Source organism: Chroicocephalus ridibundus, chromosome 1, assembly GCF_963924245.1.
Source record: "Chroicocephalus ridibundus chromosome 1, bChrRid1.1, whole genome shotgun sequence".
NCBI lineage: Eukaryota > Metazoa > Chordata > Aves > Charadriiformes > Laridae > Chroicocephalus > Chroicocephalus ridibundus.
In genome coordinates, this window is record NC_086284.1 from 153,656,146 (window position 1) to 153,678,595 (window position 22,450).

Below are 22,450 nucleotides of genomic sequence, written 5' to 3' on the forward strand. Positions count from 1 at the left end.
ATAAATTATGCTAGACTAAATATCAAAGTGCTATTTGATCACCAAAATTCATTTGTACATTTATTGAAGCATCATATTAAAGCTGAGATTTATATGTAGTCAAGAGTGGTTTTATCAACAATGTTGCACTAAACTGTTGGGCAGGGCAATGAATCTATATTCCAAAATACATGACATTAATATACAAATTTCAAAAGCAAAACAAAAATTTCAACACATAATCTCATCAGGAAGACAGAATGACCTCATCAGCCAAGAAACAAAGCCTGCACATTTCCAGGCTTTGACCATGTACCTTTGAAACCATGTTTTAAAAGAAAGCTTGTAGTAAGACTCAAGTTTCCAAATAGGTAGACTGGCTCACCAGCCTCCAAAACAGGAGAGGCTTACCTATCACACTTTTGGCAAAAGAAGCTCGTTTCAGGGTTGCCAGACCAAGGTCTCCAATCTTGACGGATCCAGTGGGGCCAGTAATAAAGATGTTGTCACATTTTAAGTCTCTATGAATGATGGGAGGAGTGCGCGTGTGTAGAAATTGTAAGCCTTTCAGTATCTGACGGCACCAGCTTCGCAGTACTTTAATTTTCATCACTTTAAATCTTTTCAAATACCTAATGAAAAAAGTAACAGAAGGTTAAACAGGTTCTGCTAACAAGTAGTAGATTATGCTGCATCATTTGGTGTTCTGAAATAAGAAAGCAGTAATTAAAGAGAAGCAAAAATTTCAACTTCACCTTCTATTTTAGGATCTACTTGGGCATTTCAAGACTTCAGAGGAACTGAAAATTATTTCCCCTCCTAAAACTTAAGCTGCCCTCTTCAGAATTTCTACCCCTTTCTTCTAACCAGGGGACTCTAGTGCTCAAAGACAAGTGTGAAATGTTTGATCTATAGCTAATAATTCATTTGCATAAAAGACCCTGTGGTAATTAGGCAGTTGGCTTGCTAAATTTCCAGGCACTGCTTCCCTGACAAGGAGTTAAAAACTTATGCACTGCGACAATCCTTTATCTATTAAAGAGGTCTTTTTCCTCCTTACCTTTTAACCTAAAACTGCCTAAATACTTATAACCTTTTCATTGATAAAATGTAACTGGATGGGAAGGTGGGGCACTAGAGACAAAACACTAGTAACAACCAAGTACCTACAGAGTTCTTGCAAACTATGCAAGAGCTCTGAAGTTGTTACACCTTACTTACCAATATTAGTCCAAGCACTCTGGTCAAGGATTCCAGCTTACACTTTAAGCCTGCTTCAAATTCACCTGCCAAGTTGTCACACAAACTAGAAATTCTTAGAGATCACCTCCCTCGTACCAGATGGGGTTTGATGACCGGAGTCTAACTGGTACTACTCACTACTTCAAATGTATGGACAGATATGAACAGGGCAGGGAAATCTTTAAAAGGCTCTGCCAAATAACTGACATGGGAGAGCTCACACGTAAAGTCAGCATCCCTTTGCAGGCAGAATGTGAGCCAACCTTAATTGTTCTAACATTGACACTTTTTAAAGTCCCATGTCAGAAGAGTCAAATTTCATACCAAAAGTATTTTCCTGTGCTTATGATCTATGACTACGATCTTATTTTACTCCTTCATTTCAACAGATTAGAGATTCCACAAGGTGAATAACCTATGACAGTATTCAAGTGGTTTCCAGCAGTGTATTCTCATCATCCCTCTTTGGGTAAAACAATTTGAAGTGAACAGTTACTATTTTCTTCCCTTTGAAAAAGGATGGGCTGAAATACACTGAGAGAAAGGAACTAGCATGCTGTGTAGAGCAAGGACTTTTTTCCTATTCCGCTGTTACTCAAAGTCTGAGATAAATACCAGTTTCACACTACTGCAAGACTGGTTGTAAATTCTGTGATCAGCATGGAGTCTAGCAACTACAATCTTAAAATAAAACCAAGTCATGTTCAATTATTCTGTGGTAATATTCAGTCTCTTCTGCATATCCACTTAATCACGAGAAGTCTTGATGAAATCACCTGAATCAATGCCAACATAAAAATGCAGTATATTAATCCCTTTTACTTTAGTTTCTCCAGTTCAAAATAAGATCTGGAAAATCAAGTTGCTAGCAATAATCCTGCTGTGAAAACAGATCTGTAAAAGCAATTGGGACCCAGTTCCAGAAGGAAATCAAGTCTCAAAACAGAATGTAAAGACAGGCAGGGAAAAAGCCAAGCCAAGGAAGGAGACAAACTGAAGGAGGTTCTGGATCACATCAGCTACCACTTGAATTCTTGCTATTGACACAACCCTCATTCATCTCTCTTGAGCCTGTTCCAAAGATCACATGGTAGGGGCACTTCAGTTCAGCATCTGGAATCCCTAATTACATTCTTGGTTTCAAATATGCTAGTGTACTGCCAGCTTCTCACTGTTAAAGGACCTGGGCCCAACCATCACCCAGCAGTGTTGCTGTCATTTTTCCATAACACTGTCATGAACTAAGTCACATGTCACTTAAGGTAGAAACCACTTTAAAATGGAAGCATATATAAATACATTAAAATACACAGACAAACCTACCCACCAGTATGTTCTCAGTTTTCCTAGTATCACAGGATAACTCAGTCTGGAAGAAACCTCAGGAGGTTTCTAGTCAAAGTTTCTGCTCAAGGTAGGGTCAGCCATGAAGTCAGGCAGTTACTCTGGGCTGTATCCAGCCAGGTTTCTAGGATCTCCAAGGATGGAGCCTGCACAACATCTTGGGTCAACCTGTTCCACTGCCTGGCTCTCACTATTGACATAGCTTTTCCTTGTATCAGTCTGAACCTCTTTTGTTTCAAGTTTATGCCTGTTGTCTCTAATCCTCCCACCATGTACCACTGCAAAGAGCCTGACCAACTCCCTCATATGCCCTGGAAGTCTCCCCCAAAGGATCCTCTTCTTCAGGATAACCAAGTCCAGCTCCCTCAGCCTCTCCTCACAGAGCAGGTACTCCAGCACCTGACCGCTCTGGTGGTCCTCCACCAAGCCTTGTTCCTGTTGTTTGGGGGTTTTTTTGCAGGAAGGCCCCTGACCTTGAGCATCTCAGCTGAAGGAGCTATAGGAAACCCTACTAAATTAGCAGAGATAGTTCTGAAGGTATGTGTCCTACTAGATAGCTGACATTCATTTAAAGTGGATCACGAACACACACTAGAGCATCTTTAGACAAAACTAGTGGCTGAGACCTAGGTTAGATTAAAAATTGCTGTCTTCATTAATAGTATAATCAAGACTTAAAATAGACAACTACATTTTTTTTCCCCAATATTTTAATTCCATTATAGCATACAATATCAGAAAGCAGTTTAATTCTTTACAACAATTGAGTTGTAAAACTTTTCCATTGGTATGCAAGAGTTCAGGGACTTTTCTTCACGCAAAATTAGAAATTCACCCAGACAGCATTTGAAAATGAGTCCACAATATTTTAACATTATTTATGTGTATATATCTCTAAATGTATACGAATACACAAAAAAGTGAGGAAAATTTAATTTATCACCACACTTTTCTTCTGTTCACTTTGTTCACATAATGTGACAACATCTATGTCCCAAGTCTCAAAACGAGGAATTAAATGCAGGTAATGTAAACATACTGAAAAAAAGATATGTAAGTAATATACAGTCAGCCAAATATCATAAACACAAGCATGCAGTGTAAATCTAGGAATATGACACAGGTACATGAAATACTTAATGATATTATATTTGGCACATCAGAAGTTTCCCATATAGTTTACCTGTCAAGTCTAGTGGACAGAAATAAGCTAAATCACAATTATAACATAAACTATACAATAGTAGAGAAAAACCCCACTCAGAAGACTACAGTTTAAAAGATCTTCAATTAAGAAGAGTCTATTATTTCTTTCTGACTAAAATAAAAAGACCTTCATACTCCACAGTAGAAAATAATCCTATAGCCAGCAAATCTGAGTTATTTCTTCCTACCAGCTCCCTACTTTATAACTGTCTATTATTACTTTATCATCTTGCTTATGCCACCACATAACAAGCCAATCCAAATATTAAAATCTGTGAGGGGGAAAAAGGAGTAAAAAGGAGAAAAAAGCTAAATCCAATGCTACATATTCTAGCATAAAATTAGGTAACTTTAAAGGCATCTGTATAGAGCTGTAAAACATTTACTTTATTACTGCTCTGAAAAAAGCACATGAAGCAACAGATCTATTCTTTTATCTGAAATACCTTGAACAGCCTCAGAAAAGTCTTCCCTGAACATACAGCTGTAAACAAAGTTGCAGTGCCCTCCAGTACTATTTCAAGAGACAAACGCTTCCCTGTAATTGCAGTACAGACTCCCGAAGAGCCATTTTTTCCTTTTTTAAGTATGTCCATTTGTGGCTATCAATAAGCATCGTAAAAACACAAGATGTTCAACAGGCTATTTTAACCAAACAGATTGCAAATTGTTTCCAGCTCCTACAGCCTGCTTACACATTTAGGATTTGAATGCCTCTCCAAGACTTAAATAGGCACTGAATTAAGGCAACGACCCACAATCCCTGCATTTCAAATGCTGGCAGTTTTATTTCCAGTAGATTAATGGTGACTAGATGCTCACAAACAAGCTCCCAGCTCTGCAAGTTTCTGCAGCGCAAGGCAAAGGCGTGATTTCAGCAGAACTCCTCGCAGACTCTACAAGCCACTAGAGGGCCCTCGCGGCAGCTTGATTTGCTGGTGTGTGCTTTTAACTCTGGCTTAAACATAGACCTGTTTTCATTCAGCTACTTCACAGGTTGAAATTGCAGGCACCCGCATACTTTTTTGTTAGGTACTGCTTCATGAAGTTTCAGCTAAACAAACAGGTGGTGGGTTTGTTTGGTTGGGTTGTTTTTTTTTTTTTCCTTTTTCCATATTTTTTGTACTGTACTAACACCTAAAACCTCACAAAAAGAGGTGAATTAATTCCTGCTCTGAATTTTACAAACACACTTGTGCTAAATGGAAAGCAGCTGGAGAGGAAAATGAAAAATTGTGAGAAGTTAAAATAGAGCATTGTCTTCCCGAGCTCTCAAAATCTGAAAGTTTTCTGCATGTGCTTACTAGGACATTACAAGAAAGATTATGACAAGCTTGCTAACTTAAAGGATGTTCTACCATACCCTGGCACCACTAATAAGATGATTCCTTAAACAAGAGTTTCCCTATTTCCCTACAGAAGTTTAGCCCTCAGCAAAAGGGCTCTGTTCTAATCTATTCTGAAATATGATATATTTCTAGTGCTCTGATTTTGTGATAATGATTCTTATATGCTTTGACTTGCCTTAATTTACTTACGTTTTCAATGTTCCAGATGTCATGAGTTCCGTCACAAGAACAATACACTTTTTTCCTTTGACTGTAGACTCCCAGGAATCATAGAACCTGACAATATTGGGATGCTGAAGCCCTTTCAGCATCCCAGCTTCCTCTTTAAATCTTTGTCGCTCTGACTTGGACAGCTTCCGATCCTAATGAAAAGGAAAAGGTATGTTAGAAAGCATTGCTTTATTTCTTACTCAGAGAAGCACCAACTTGAAAAACAGTTGGGTACAGTCAGTGAACAAGTAAGAATCAGCAGTCTTAAATGCCATTTTGTTTGCAATTACCCTTAAATATGCTATTTAAACAACATTCTACTACAGTCTTTTTATCATATATTTTTCCTTACAATCTGATTGCTCTCAGAGGTAAGAATTGCGAGTCTGTAGATTATCTCCTCTTCCTGTTTCCTCCTCCCCTATTCTAATAAATTTAGTCTTTGCCTGACTTGAGGTGGAAGGCAGACATAACATTCTCAAATAAAGAAATGCTCAAGACTAGACAAAATTGGATCACTTAAAGCATCTCTCTCAGGTTGTACATAACAATAATCTTGAGTTATTCCTATGTGTATAACATCCAGACCACAAGTAACAGATTGGATTAACCATACAGGGGATAGAGCATCAAACCTCTCTAACATATAGTATGTACTTATAACTTTAGAAGAACAAGTGAATGAGTTGGGTTTTCTTTGATTAAAAGCGTGACCTCATGATTGAGCAAGCTTCCTGTAATCTAGCATCAAGGAAAACAAAAAAAATAACTTACAATAGCAACAGAAAGCAATCTTTTGGCCAGAGACAGATCACGAAAAAGCATTCCTGGACGATATTGTTGTATTATCTACAAACAACTGGCTATCAGATATCATCAAGACTCTGAGCAGCTATTACCAGAATAAGTTGCACATCTCAAGAGAAAACAGTCTCCTTGTGTCATTCAGCATTGTGAGTTTACCAATACATTACCAATACAATGGTGACACCAGTCAGACTGATCAACTGACATAAATTAGATCCATATGCAGTTTGTAATTAAAAAAAATCCACCACATTTCAGGATATACTTAAAGCCCAGAATGTTAGCATCATTGATTCTAACAGTTATTTAGGAATAACCAATGACCTCTCTGTCAAATCTGAGTAATAATTTTAAGTTACTTCATTCCATATTTCCTTTTCAATTAAAAGGAGGTAGTAAAAACATGCAGAGTTTTCCTATACTGCTCACAACCTCCTCTTGTCTTCCAGGCAGCAATTCCTCTTCCTGTGTTTACAGGTAATATGTTGTCTCAATACCATTCAGCCATGCTAATATCTAAAACATTCTATATTCACTCAGATCATTAACTTTTTCTAAGAGGTTCACAGACTATCTGTGGGCATGGACAAACTTCATTTCCAGATGAAGCTCCAATTTTCAGAAGTATAAAAGTCTTCCAGGATAGTCTGAAAACAAGTTTAAAATTACCTCAAGGATTAATATCTTATCAGTGTCTAAGAACATCAATCACACACATACATTCACAGTTCTTAGAAAGATGCTAAATTCTTAAGCTTTGCAAATTTAGTCTGTAGACATCAACAGAGTTCAATCCTGCAACTATTTCACACTGCAGAAATTAGCACTATTACCTCTTCTCACTCTTTCATAAGCATACTTGCACAAACAAATTTCAATATAACATGTTTGCAGAAACACTCTGCAAATATTCAAGTATTCAGGTCTGCTTAGGTGTTGGGTTTGGTTTTGTTGGGTTTCTGTTTGTTTTGATATGGAAGTAATACTCCCATTTGAGCTATCTTAGCCATCTAATAGCTTTCCTTTCATTACAGTAAACAGGGCAGCACAAGTACTGTTCAGAACCAGTTAATCTTGACTGCTACAAACAGCTATGATACAAAAAAAGCAGTGAGCTGCAATAGATACAGTCAACAGACCATACACACATGCTTCTAAGAAAATCCAATGCTTCAAGCAATACAAAAATCACATATTCTTACAGTAAAAGGAAGCAGAGTCTTCTCAGCCTCTGCACTTGATCCATATAACACATGCTGTAAAACTAGCGTATAGCTGTAAACCAAATTATTATATATGGCAATTACAAAACCAAGGCTGCAACAATTACTTTTATATCACTTCTAAGTTTAGCTATGTAATATGAACAATTGCATTCGTTTCTGTCCAAAAGCTAGATTTTTAGATGTATGTTTGTATTAAATTTCTTTTATTTTTTGCATTCTAACAAGTTATCTACCACAAACACTACTAGCCAGTTTTAGACTACATTTGACATTAAATTCTCATCTTAATCTATATAAAGCTAATCTCCCTTAAGGGTCTTGCTCAGTTTTCCCTACCATGCTGTACTATCTCCAAATAGAAACTAGCAAGTGCTAATCACTCTTATCAATGAGAAGACTCTTAACGGGCAAGCATATTTTGACGCATTTCTCCTTCTGGTCACATCAATGGTAGCATGGTGTTCCCGCAAACACCCATGACATTTGAAAGAGACACTTAACAATTCAGTGGTAGCATTAAAAAAACCACCAAGACAGTGACAATATACTAAGTAATTCAACACTTCTTTGAAAGTCACAGTGCCCTAATGCCTGGGACAAGTTTGGGCACAAACATCGGCCAACACATTTCACCCAGGAAAGACAGCTATGTTTTTGCAACCAAGGAAACATTGCACCCTTCAGGAACATACTGCAGCAGCAAAAGTGAACATTAAACAGAGCTGTAAAAAAAAGACAGAGAGGCCACTTGTTTCATAAGGCTAGTGATGCATACTACCTTTCACCACCCTCAATTTCCTTGGATACACAACCCATACATAACACTTATTTATATTTCTTTCCTTAAAGGAACACTAATGCTAGGTAACAGAAAAGGGTGAATATACTTAAAAAACAACCCTAGCATTCAGGAAAATATTAGATCTCATGTACAATTATACCAACAAAATTAATCTGTATGTACAATGACTGGGTACACTTGTACAAACTACATTCTAATGTGACCTGCAGATAGCCTACAGGCTAACTTGCAATTTAAGAGTGACAAATAAACTTTCAAAACTTGAGTATTCCATATACCAGAACCTTAAAACCTATTAGACTGTAAGATTCGCAGACTGCATAGAGATGGACTAGAAAAAAGCTCATCCCAAATACTACATTTTGATATCCTTTGAGCTGTTAGTATGGGCAAATATGACAGCTTTATGCTCTTTCTTGTACAAAGATGCAATTTAAGCAGCTGCAGCTACTGAAATATTCAGATAAGCACGAAAACAGAGCACCATATGTAATTTGGAAGACTGAGAAATGGTGCTACCAGCCACATTAGGTACGAATATTTGAGGAAAGGCAGGGGAATGAAAATATCTTGCCAGCACATGAAATCCGCACACAAAGTTGCTGCACAGCAGAGCTGTAGCAGAGAAAAAGAAGCCATCATCACTTAATAAGAACTTAAAAGAGCATTTTTCAAGAGTTTGAGAAGAGGAAAGTTTTCACAATCCTCAGTTATGAGTGTATACTCTAAGAGACTCAAAAGCCCAGATGGATCTTTCCAACAAGGCAGCTACCTGGGGCAATACTTGGATCCCACTGTGGCCTTTGAGCAGGAGTCTGGAGGAACGCAAGACCCTCAGCTCTATCTCCACCTCTCAAGAGGTAGGAAAAGTTTTGCCATGTATGATTCAAAATAAGCACTCCATTTAATCAAATGATCTCGAGGGTGAATCAAATAAGCATATGTATCTCCTGCCACCTTTTTCCTGTAACTCACAGTCTAAATAGGTATACAGATGGATCATTTCAGCGTGGATTTGCCATTTTCATCTAGAAGCAAAAATAAAGGTTTCACAACTTAACATTCCGGTATAACCAAACTTACACGTCACAAAACAAATCTAATGTTTTCTTTGATTTTTATTTTTAAATCAAATAGCCAGAAACTAAACAACATAGACACATAAGATGCTTTTCCATAAGCCTAGAAAACTTGAACAATTTTGTAAGGAAAAACCACCACTTTAAGAACAGTTAATAATATATAGCTTGATATCCTATCCTTCAGAGACCAATTTGTTTCAGAATTCCTACTAGTAAAATTTTTTTAAGTGGACACCCTCCCTCCTCTCTGTCTCTTTTTTTACCATAATGAAGCAATCTTAGGCAGACAAGACAAAGTCCTAAGTCTAGAAGTTAGCAAATAACATTCTTGTATCTCAGTTAGCACATGCTGAGCAGATATAGCCCAAATACTTAAAAATATACAAAGCTGTCAAACTGTAGGAGAGCCTGCTTCCTAAAATGGATTTAACTATCCCATAAAATGGCCAGCATTGTTCTTCCTGAACCGATAGCCTCCCTGGAGGACTTAAGCGTCACATCCCAATCACTGGGCTGCCCTTCGAACAAACTGAAACAGATGCATCAAGCCCACTCCGTTCATTTCATTCATGCCTTTCCACCTACATTAAATTGTTTTGACAAGCCAGGACAAACAGCAAGGCTTCCCAGCACGTGACCCATGGTTCTGCAGTGCCAGGGGCCTGAATGGAGACAGGCAGCAAGTGAAACAATTGTTCAGCTCTGAACAATTCAATAAGCTTTTCTTGGCTGTTTCCATTTATCCATGTACTTCCCCTCTGATTTCTTTTGGTCAGGAAAAAAAGCTATCAGAGGTGTTTACATTCTTCAATGTAAAACAGGGATCTTGGTCATTCATGATAAACCAGGTGTAGGCTTACTCTTTCACTAATGTACTTAATTTACAGGAGCATGAATTACACGCAGAGCTGTTACTAGTCTCTTTCTATCCCTGTACTTAAATGCCTTATATAAGTGCAAAAAAAAAACCCAAAACCAAAACAACCCAACAATCCAAAACCAGAATAACCCACCACCACCCAAGATTAGCTATTGTACCAAGCCACAAAAAGCAAAACTTTTAAGCAAAAAAAGCCTATATTCTTTTGGTGATTTTTTTCAGCCAAGGCTTAATATCTATTCAGCATCCTTAATGAGGAAAGAAAATAAATTTCTGGAACCTAAATTATTCTTAAATTTCAACTAGATTGCTCATGTACCTGTTCAATCTACTGAGTAATTTCAAATACTCTTCCTTTCTAACTTTCCACAGTCCTTCTGAGTTCTGTCCTATTAACGTTGTGACAAGAAATCACATGTCTGCAAAGCACATCACACTACTGCAAGCAGTTGCAGAGCCTGGCTCAGACACCAGAAGCAGCAGGAGAGCCGCCTTAGCAAGGAACCATACTCTGCTCAGGCCTTTTGAGTCTGCTTTTCATTCAGCCGGAGCTCAACTAAGCGTCTCTCCTCCGCTGTCCGTTTTTACTAACTGGCACCAAACGGCCTGAGCTAAATTCTAGGACAATTGAGCTGGCATTAAATGGACACAGTTATGCAGAAAAGACACACTGCACTTCACTCTCAAACATATGCTACAGGATACCAAGCAAGTGGATAAGAGAAATACTCTGCATAGAAGGAACAAGATCTGCTAATTCATGCTATACATTCTCAAAGGTGATTTCCTGTTTCTTAATCTCAAGTACAATTAACACAGCCAAAGCGCCAGGCAACCTTTATGCACCACAGAACAAACCTGACCCAGAAATCTTCCCATGGTCTCTATCTTCTGCAAATAGGTAGACTCACAGGTGATAGAGGTCAACTTTAAACTGCCAGGGTTTGGTTTTTTTTAAAAAAAAAAAAAAGCTCAGTGTGTGAGCTGCTACACAATTTAGCTGTTCCCTCTTCCACAATACTAGGAAGATAATGAATAAAGAGAAAACAGAGAAAGACTGGACACTTTACCTACTACAGACAGCTTTCTGCATATCCTACCGCTAGCTCCAGAAATTCTACGTAGCTATATTTCAGGGACAGTTAGCAGGTTGTTGTTTTGTTGGGGTTTTTTAACCCACACCAGAGCAACACTATGCAGCTTTTATCCAAATAATTGCACTAGAAAGCACACTTGAAAAATTAGTAGCAATGAACTGTCTCCAAGTGGTGCAATCTGAAAACGTACAGCCATGACAGACTTCAAAGTTCTGTTGAATTATAGTCAGTCCGAATTATCACTAAGGTAAAGTATCTATATCCATGCTGATGTTACACCAAGCAGCATTTTACAAAGCTTTCTAAATGTCTGAAAACTTGAGGGGAAAGACAGTGCTGCTCCCAGGCTATTATTCAGAGGAAGAAGCAGTATACAGAAGAGACAAGTGTTCTTCTGTGTGCATTTCTGCAGCATATGAGAAAGGCTTTGCAAGCCTTTTAGGCAAGGTTAATGAGGGGTCATCAGAGGAGAAGCTAGCAAGACAGCGCTCTGATATTCAGCACTGTTAATGGAACTGAAGCTCTGTGGACTGCAGTGTTCTCATCCTGAAAAAATCTAGCAGCTAAGAGGAAAAATGAGCACAGTGACCATTGAGCTAGATTAACAAAATATCAACAAAGAATCCACTGAGCTTAAAAATCATCCAGCTTTACACAGTTGGTATCTAGAAATGGAAGTCTAAGTGCACAAGAACTGCATCTACTTTTCTGTGTCAACACACGAACCACTTTAGACTTTTCAGTGTGAAAGACTAAGTAGAAAAAGGAAGGGAGGGGGAAGAGACTGTTCAAAATGCATCCCTGTACAGCAGCAGACATTAAGTGATGAAGGATCACCACAGATCCTTCCGCCAGTATACCTTTCTATAAACCACACAAAACTGAACACAAAAAAACTGATTAAATGGAGCTGAACAGCTGCTGTTCCAAAAGTATGCATGCAAAGGTTTTTTCATTTAACAGTAGTGTTTCTCAAACCCTCAGAGCATTCAAGCACCCTGCTTGAGAGCTTAATTACATAACATAACATTTGTATAGCTACATAAAGCTTTGGCTAACCACGGAGCTAGGAATCTGGTCTGCACACCTAATGGAAGACATTCAGTCTTCAGAGAGCTCCTGCTTCAGGCACACTTCTTGCTACAGGTTTCCTACCTTCCAATAGTCCAACCTTTCACAGGCAAGTCTCTACAGTCTCTACATAAGATTGTAAGGCTTGATTCCGAAATTTGCACTTGATAATAATCTGGGAGCTCTTAACACACTGGGGAAGATCATCAGCTGCCAAGATTGCCAGCTACTCAATAAGAAGAGTTTAGAAAAGCAATACATTAAAACTCTGGCTACTGAGGACAGTGAGTGCCAGATCAGGATACCCTGAAGTAGTAGTACCTGAGAAGTCACTAGGTCAAGAGTTGCCAGAACATAGCTGTCAATGCTTCCAGGCTGCACTACACACATGTATGGAGTAATCTATTAAAACCGACTGCCTTATTACGCACTGTTTGTTCTTTAGATAAAGCAAGTATTATTTCTCCCCCCAAAAATACGTACACTAGCCAAAAGATAAGCTAAAAAAAAGAGAAAGACCAAACCAAAGAACTACTTGCAATGGCAAGAACAAAAGATGAGTTAGGCTTCCATGCCATAAAGCTGCAATGTCCAAAATCCTGTTTAGCTTTCAGAAGCCTAGGTATCTTCTAACCTTGAAACCCCTTAACTATCCCTCCCAGGTCAGATATCCCCAGAAACAGCTCTGCAAAAACTTCTAGGAAGTTTTCAGGAAGATAGGGTTTTGCTTGCTTGCTACTTCAGTTTTACTTCCTTATCCCCACTTCAGGAATTCAGAAATGAAGATCAATCTCTGCAGCTGCACAAAGTCACATGGTTTGGGAGAAGGAAAGAATACCCTCTTCTTGTCATTAGGCTGCAGAGTCACAAAACAATGACTTGCAATAGAAGAAAAGGAAGTAGTCATATCAATACAGAAGAAATAGTAAGCGCATCTGAGTATTTCTGCATTCTGGATGCTGGTAACCAGTACTTTTCAGTCCCATCCCTCCTCATCTTAGTTTGAAGATGCAAGACACAGTTCCTGAGGATGTGTAGCAGAATGAAACACAATGCCAAGTTAACGCTTACTTACCGAAAGCACAATTTCACATTGCTGCTCAGCAAGCCTCCACAAGATGAATCTATTTTATATAAGCTACAGATAGTCTTTGTGGAATAGAATATACATATCTAACACAATGGAAAAGAGTAGGCTTAAAACAATTATCTATTATATCTTTTAAAGTTCCTGAGGAAGAGTAAGTATTTTTTTGGTAAGCTTCCTTTTACACAAGGTATTCAAAATGCTTTAAGTTTCAGGAAAGTACACAAGTAGTCAACTCTAGTGAAAGGCTGGGGGATTACTCACATAGTTGTACAGTTTCCTGGTGAAAAGCATCTACATGTACATTCTCTCCTGTATTTTCATTTCTGGCATTTCAATGCACAACAATCTCCTGAACAGCACAGCACAGAATTCATTAGAAGATGCTGTTAGTTTGTTAAAAACACACCAAAAATTAAAACTGCTTCTTGTCTTTTCTCTTACCAGTGAAAGAAGTAAGCAATACAGCAAAAGTATGCAAGTTTACTGCTGCTGCTTGAAGGTTAGAATTAAAGAAACAAATTACACATATCTTGACAAGATGATGCTTAGGTAAACTGATGGTGGGACAAAGAAGAGGGAAATGAAAGTCTCAATGAAAGGGAACAAAAAAAACCCCACCACCTTCATCAGTCAGGATTTAGTGTGAAGAAGTCAATTGTACATATCCTGAAAGAGTCAATACTTGAGTAAGCTTCAGAAAATAAGAAGTACAACTTCGTCTTAAGTTTGAAAGAGTACTATCTGCAACTAAAGCCTATGTATCTGACTGAAAGATACTAGCACCATTCCCCATTTTATCCTGCAGTTTTTTGTCAGTTTTGATGGAGCTATGATTCATCACCACAGGGGAGAGAACATCACCAATTACATTCCTCTGACGTGGTCACTTCCCACTTTTACATATGCAGTAGCACCTGTGCCAGCAGTAGTAGTAGCAGTATCTAAGACACCTGGTGGCAGCAATGTCATAGACTTAACCTATGCTTGAAGAAATATCCTCAGTGAGAGTCTCCTTGAAAGAGAGAAGGCATCAGAACTGAAGTTTGTGCTTGCTTGCACCAAGTTCTAGCATCATTAAACACAACTGACCTGTAACTACTCACAATTATATATTCTTTCAGAGTCTTCATCTAGAAAAAAGAAAGTTGGCTAAATCCTCAAGTTTCCAGGATCCTATAATTCACAAGAACATTCAGAACAAGTCTACTGCTAACACTGTTGTTGCTGTACAAGAAGCAGGCAGTAAGGAATAACTAGAACACGCAAAACCAAAGATGCTCTTAAAAATGGAACTTAGGAACACTGCATCAGAGATGAGCTCACTAACGGTGAGATACAAAGCCATTCTGCTTCACTTCCTCACATTGAGCAAATGGCAGAAGTGGGATCAGAAGTGTAAGGAGTATGCAAATACAACATGCATCATGAACACCGCAGCATAGAAAACACTTTTGTTTCTCTGCAGGATAACAGCAGATCAGAATGTTTCCTCTTCATATGAGGTCACAAGAAATCTTAAAGTACAACTCCCGATAACAAAGTTTATATTTTGTTACAGTAGCACTGTAGGAATTTTTATTTTCAGCAATGCCAAAGATTGGCACTCCAATCTGCTACACTCCAGTATTGTCTGCAATACTGGATGGAAGGCTCATGCCCAGTGCTCGCCAGACAGATGCAAGCACACTGCTTAGAGACTGGCAGCCAGCTATACCTCAAGTCCCTCTTGAAAAGATACTGACAGAGAAGACAACCTGTACAACTCCAAGAGGGCTAGTCTGGCTGGCTGGCTTCCAAAGAATTCAGACAGTGTAACTTTTAGGTTTCCACTTAAAATTTAAGAAGCATGAATATGACATACCTGGCAGTAAAGCACTTCACTTTTCCCAGGAAAATCAATCATCAGCAAAATTGTGCCACCTGTGAATCTTTATTGGATTACTAGCTTGTTTTCCAGAGCTGTGTTGTCTGTGAATATACACATTACTATAAGTCTATACTACTCCTCTCTGCACTCTCTCACAAAGCAAGTAGGCGAAACTGAACCAAATTCCACTTCTGTAGAAAACAATGACTAAGACCAATCAGTACATTGACTAACCCCACAATTTCCTTTAGGAAGCTTGGACTCTTCAGAATACAGACATATAAACTGCACAGCAGCTTCAGAGTAAATGAAGAACTATACTCATACTTTATCAAATCAATTATGTATTTTACATTGCTCTCTGCACAACCAGTAAGAGAAAAATTTTAAGCAGTAGATATGAAACCATGGCTTAGACACAACCTCTTCTGGAATATCTCACATCTCAGGAATCTGGTCTAAGAATGGCAAGCAATTGTTTAAAGCTTCAGTCCTTTCTGTTCTAGGGTTGTTCTAGGCAGCATTTGTGTTTCCTTACACAGAAGTTTGGAAAAAAGGATGGCCAAAAGTTTTATTCAATTTATTCATCCTGAGAGGCTGAACAAAGGGACAGTAGTCAAAATTCTCAGCTATACAAAAATAATCAGTATTGTAACAGAGAGGTCATCTATTTATTTTCACTCTAAAATTGCTATTTGATATACAGAAGTAAATGGGTATGCTTGCTGTCTGATACCAGTTCACAATAAGCTTATGTTTATTACATATGGCTTATTACAGAATTGAAGTGTTAGCTGAACTCAATTCTTGATGAGCTATTAACCAGCTGGACCATCTTGTCACTTGGTTCAGATACCTCATTAAAAGTTTTGAAGCTCATGTCAATTCTCATTTTGCACTGAATTGATTGCTGTCTCTGTGAGAGGGAAGGTACATCCAGTCATCTCAGTTTAATTTTACTATGAAAATCCAATTCTCCATTCAGGGGGTTGACAATACTGCAGGAAAAAAGCTTCCTCCACAATCCATTCTAGTTACCTTACAGATTCATTAACTCATTGTATCAAAAGAGAAACTGTAGCTCTTTTTGTTTCACATATTTCTGTATGACCTTAACAATCCTTTTATGAGTAGGTACATGTCTAGAACATTAGGGTGAACCCTTAACTGATTCTGATAAAGGCAAACCAATTTAGAGAATCAAAAACGTACTACAATTCTTCATCCTATACACTCCACAAAGCTATTGGCAAAGAGGAAGAGTTAGCTATATCCACTTTTCAGTATGCTGAAAAATTGCATCAATGTGCTGGTTGGAAACCATACAGAAGCATCAAGATGACTCCAAAGATTTACTAATAACAATCAAAGCAGGAAGTACCCAAAAACTAGTAATGTTCCTGTGGCTCTGACTTGTTCCCTTGCAAAAAAATCCCAGCATAAAGCCTAGGGGCAATAAATTTGTCTATGCAAGTATTTAAGCAGCAGTCCCTGCAAGGCTGCCCCCTGCGCTCCCCGAGTTGTAAAATGAGCTTACATCAGCCTACAGTACACATTAGCTTGAACTTTACATACAACATCAGTACATATATTCCATATACAGCCTAATTACACTAGAGGAGTTACTCTTCCCAGCTTTGCTTCTTTTTCTGCAAACACATCCAAAAAGAGTACTTCATTTAAGCTACAAAGTTGTGGATTACTATCAGTTATGGAAGGATGATATACGAAGTGTAGGCCAAGTACTGGCAGCCAACAAAAATCCTTACATAATCGCTGGAGAACTCCAGGCCAGACATCTCCCATTCAGAGATAGATCTCTCATTCACTGATCCTTCAGGGATTCATCATAAACCCCTCCAATAACCACCAGGTGTTCTGCATGCTCTTACAAGACAGAAAAAAAAAATCAAGAGGATCTCATGTAGGGAAAGACTGAAGAGTTCCAGAAACAGTGAGTTTTATGGGGTAACCAGAATTTGCATTCTAGATAAGGTCTCAGGAATACCTTGTGTAAACATTAGTATTAGTACTAGCATTTCATAAACATGAAAGTCCTAAACCACACTTTTCTATTTTTTTCAGCGTCACCACGTCACTGATGTGGTCTTCCTGTGATCTACCAGAATGCCCATCTCCATCTCAGGCTTCTCATGAAGTGAAGCAGTAATAATTTTTCCATGCTTACCTGACAAATTGACTTATGAAATCAAGTTCTGGCATCACTTGCATGTTTATTACAGACTTTTACAATGATACCATATATATTAGAGACACCTATGTTTACAACTGACAGTATCATCTTCCTTGGCAAACACCATACAAAATGTATGCTGAAAAAGCTACTCACAACATCAGAAATATTGCAGACAGTATCAAATGTGCCACTAATATGTATATTTAAAAATATGCACATTATCTTTCACAGAGCAAGTAAAGTGAGCAAAGTTGAACCAAGTGAAAGAAGACACTCAAATGTTTAGCAGTAGGCAAATAGCAGGAAGAACATGCCTAAGAATATGGGCATGATGAAGCATATTCTGCATCCAGAAGCACAGTTTACAGTTCAACTCTGAATATTTTTATGACTTAAAATATAAGAGAAAACAGTTTAATTGAAATGCAGCTGAAGGGACCAGTCAGCTCCTATTATCTAAAGCAACCTAAGCTACAATACATAAAAAACAGCAAGTGTTTTGCAGCACCATAAATCAAGGTAATAATACACATGCCTCAGACATAAAACTACCTTTATAGAAGTTGGAAAAAAAACAAAACAAAACAAAAAACAAACAAGAAAAACCACACAACCCTAAGTGTTGAACTGACCTGCAAGAAAAGACTTGGACAAGTAAAATCTGATGTAAAACAGCTGAGATTAAAGATTATCAGAGTAACCTCCAAGGTGATTCAAAGCAGATAGCTACAGAAGAGTGCAAGAGGAAGTTTAGGATGAATATTCAGGAATTTTTTTTCTTGGAATTTGGGGACTATAGATGGTAGTATTGCCATTGGCATGGCTGTTCCATGTTAAACTAAGGCTTTTTCTGAACAATAGTACTACCGATATCCTGCACTGTCAGAAGATGAAACATGACCTAGAAGACCTCAGATACTCACCACAACCTATCTATGAATCAGCTATTCAGACTTTTACAGCTTATCCAAAAAGTCTGTGCTTTAGTCACATACTGTCTGTCCTTGGTCTGGTGCCACTTTATTTCGTCTGTTTGAACAAGAACACTTGAAGGAATTTAAGACAAATTATAATGCCTGAGGATGTCATGGTCCAAAGGGCATACCTTAAATGGGTCATCACAACCTATAAACAGGCTTCCTTGTTTTCAGTTTACCTCCTACTTTGTCACACTGAAGAACTCTACCTCTAGAACTCTACCTCTTTGAACCTCTGCAGTTCAAAGTTAAAATTAACTTGTGAACTAAAGAGCTTCATCCAAAAAGAAAAAAGTTTAAAATATTCTAATACTCTTTCCCTACAAAGAAATATCTGATGTTCTGTGCATCATATACCAAAATTAATAATTAATCACATTTAACATTGAAAAAGTTTCCTTAGCCAAAAAGTTACCTGAAAACATTTTTAGCACCATGGCTCTGTCAAACACATTCTTATGTGTTCAGCAAGCCTGCATGCACAAGAAACCACGGAAGTTGGAATTTAAATGAAAGTGGTTCATCAGGAAAGCTGCACAAGTGTTCTGGTACTGCATCCCTTGCTTCAGTAGCAATAACTACATTTCTGTGGCGATAAGAGTGGGTAAGTTGAGACATTCCATATTTCTGTTTGAATTTTTGCCCTACCACACAACCCCAAATAACATTCCAGTAAAATATTTTTAATTAAGCTAAAGACAGTATCATAAAGATACTAGACACTCAGACCTGGTTTTAGTCTCAAATCCACTTTAACATGTGCACAGACTTACTCTTTCTAGAAAGGTCTGACAAGAATTATCTTTCCCCAGTCTTGAGACAAGGCTACACAAGACCCCTTTTTTACAGGCAGAGACAGGATCCAGACAGATATTTGTCAAAAGATCTAATAGAGCAGCCATATTCATTTTCAGAATAAGAGCCTTCTGTCCAACTGCCAGGCAACAGGATGTGAGCAGAAGCAGGACAAAGTCCATATATAAGCAGCAGTCCGGAAGCATTTGAGAATAAATTCCTTTGCCCATCCTCTGTTGCCACTCTTACATTTTCTTCAATTAGCTCAGAAATAACCCAAATGCCAAGATAAACTTTCCAATCAAGATTCTAATGTTTGAATGCTTAGTATCTAGAGATATTGATGAGAACCTCACCAATTCCTTCTGAAGAATTTCAGGTAGCTTTGCATATTATTTTTTTTTCTCCTCTTTAAAATCCTACCACTAGAACGCAAAATAATTTTTCCACAGGGTGGCTATGATCCAAGTAGAGACCTCAGTACTTTCAACGGACAGCTGTGTGAAACAATCCCTTGGAAATCAAATTCCAAGAGCTCTTTTTCTTAAAAGGAACAAAAGATTAAAGGTGGAAGTGTCATTAGATAGCTCTAAATACTCAAAACACGAGAAAATTCTTAAGACAGTTTTCTTGTTACCACCACAGGGGTTTGTGCTTAGAACCTCAAGTTTCTCAGATTGGGCTACAAAATCCAATTCTTACGAAAAAGGCTGAGAGGGAACATAAATACTTTATCTATTACTCATTTTCTATTAATTTACCAAAAATCAGGGCCATGTGTATTCACCTGCTGCTGCAACATCTCAGAAATATTGGAAATAGACTTCAGTACCCAACAATAATATTAGAGTACAGAGTAACAAGTTTTGAAATTCAAAATTTATCATTAACTGCAACAGCATCAATACTTAACAGCCTGTAAGCATGAAAGAGGAACAAGACCAACAGGCTGTCCAATAAGCAGGAGCTGGACAGGTGAATCATAGTCTCAGAGTTACAGTCCTTTCTTCAAAGCTTCTTCTTTACAGCTCAAAGGCTGAAAAATTTACAAACAGGCTTCTTCAAAATGAGTTGCAACATATCTGCCCCATCAAAAACTGACATTCCCCCTTGTGATTTGACTTCGCAAGTAATAAAATCCAGACTGCATGCAAACAAAGAACGGCAGTTCCCCCACTGCTTGCTCTTGCCCTGAGCACTTTGGCTACAGAGGCTGCTAACTTTTTGATGCTATTTTAATCTCTCCTATGCTTCCAACACATGTTGAATCTCACAGAAACTTTCTTGTAGTCTGCTATTTCAAAGTATGCTTTCTCAGACAGACATGGTCCATATACTTAGTCAACTTCTGTTGAAGGTTCACATAACCAGTGGGTTTGGCTCTCCATCTGCAGAGCAAATTAATACTCAATACAAATCAAGCTGAGATAGCCTGAGCACTTTCAACTTACTAAATTGCTGACTCAGTCCAAACGACTCCATTTTAGAATTAGTCACACATATAAGGCTGTAAGGTTGAAACGGAAATCTGTGCCAATATGAACTTTTCTTATCTCAGCCTGCTTCAGTATGCTTGCATCTAAATGAGGACTTCACAAGTGATCTGTGGGCAGTGATCAACTTTGTAAAAATAGGATTCTTTTCTCCAAAATTCATGTTCTTTCCAAATACAGGCAGTGGAATGGGAGGGTATCATAAGCAAGAACATCATGAAGTCTTAAGATTACAGAAAAAATATATCTAGAAGTACCCAGAATTATATAAAAATGAAGGAACAATTTCCAGGTAATCCAAGGGATAACTTCCTTTTCCTATTATAACCCCCTGCCAATGCTTCCTTCCAAAACACTTTCAAGTTTCCACTTCCCAGGAGGGCCAAACTACTTTAGACATAGCACAGACCCGGCTCTGAGCTAATTAAAAAGGAATTCCCATACAGTGTGCTAGATACTAAACACTAGAACAAAACTAAAAGCAGTCAAATACTATTCTGATTATAGCTATGTTTAGACTGTTTAGATTTTTTGCACTTGTTGCATTTACATACATTTCTTTGGACTTTTACTTTTCTCCTCCCTCTGCACAATCATGGCTACTATCATTAAAAAAACGAAACAAACATTTCTCTAACTCTGCAGTCTGTATAGCAACAGTGCTTGCTGGTGTCCCTATTTCACTTAAACCCTGAACATCAAGAGTCCAGCGCTTGATTGACTGTGCAATCACCGAGTCCAGTAAGCAGCTTCCTAACACTGCATGAATGAACTGTATTCACACTGTCAAGGTGAAAAGAAACCTGACTGACATTCATGTTAAGCACATGCGTCACCTGCACTGCACTAACTCAAGAGTATTACAGCAATATATACAACCAATTTCTCAGTTCTGGGCTCTCAAGACAGAGACTCATCATTTCACTACAGCCCAGGTTAAAACCTAAGGTTTCACGGCATTAGACAAAATTTATTTCAAGAGTGTTTCAGTGACTTGTGAAGATAGAGCTCATCTGGAAAGATAGATATTGTCCCTTAGATTAGGGTCAGCAGCTCTGCTGAAGGAATCCAGCCCATCATGAACATGAAAGACAAATACGCCAATTCTCATACTTTCAGAAGCAAAACAGGTATCAGCTTGCACATTATGGCAACTAATTGGTGGTAATGCAAGGAAATTCAATTATATACAGCTTAATAATAATTTTAACCATCATCTTAGGAATTGTCACCAAGTATTCAAACATTAATTTGTTGTGTTGGGATTTTTGCCAGCAATGCCCAGTGATGCAAGCAAGGTTTCCCTTTGTGTCACTTCACACAGAGAACTCCCCAAAACAACTTCTCTTTTGAAACTTCATCTCACTGCTACTATAATGCTTGGATTTTTAGTTACTCAGCATGAGAGTATCGTCCTCTAATGCTTTTAGAACAGAGCCACTGAAAAGAGCTAGCAGCAACTATTGCTCCATTTGCAGATCCTTTTCTGAATAAAAATCACAAAACTATTAGTGCTCTATAGGTTGCATTTTCTGAAGCACAACACTCAAAACATTACACGTGAGACTCAGTCCTTTGAACTACTGTTTAGTAACTCCAGAAGGTGTTTTCTATCTAAAGCTCTACGGCTGCAATATCCAAATTGGATCAGCAAGTAATCCAGTGGGTAAGTCCACTTCTTAGGAGAAGACAAGAAGAAACAGCAAGATAGGAGACTAGACAATACACATCATCTT

At 38.1% G+C, this 22,450-nt stretch overlaps 1 protein-coding gene across 14 annotated transcripts in view; it reads right to left on the minus strand.

Moving 5' to 3' along the window:
* The window catches only part of WNK1 (WNK lysine deficient protein kinase 1), a 107,309-nt gene that overhangs the window by 66,545 nt on the left and 18,314 nt on the right, over positions 1–22,450 (minus strand). For all 14 annotated transcript variants that reach the window (XM_063318690.1, XM_063318708.1, XM_063318698.1 and 11 more), the window contains exons 2-3: positions 5,310–5,482; positions 391–611 (exon numbers count right to left, since the gene is read on the minus strand). In XM_063318690.1, coding sequence (XP_063174760.1) covers positions 391–611; positions 5,310–5,482 — 394 coding nt within the window. The remainder of the gene's footprint in view (positions 1–390; positions 612–5,309; positions 5,483–22,450) is intronic.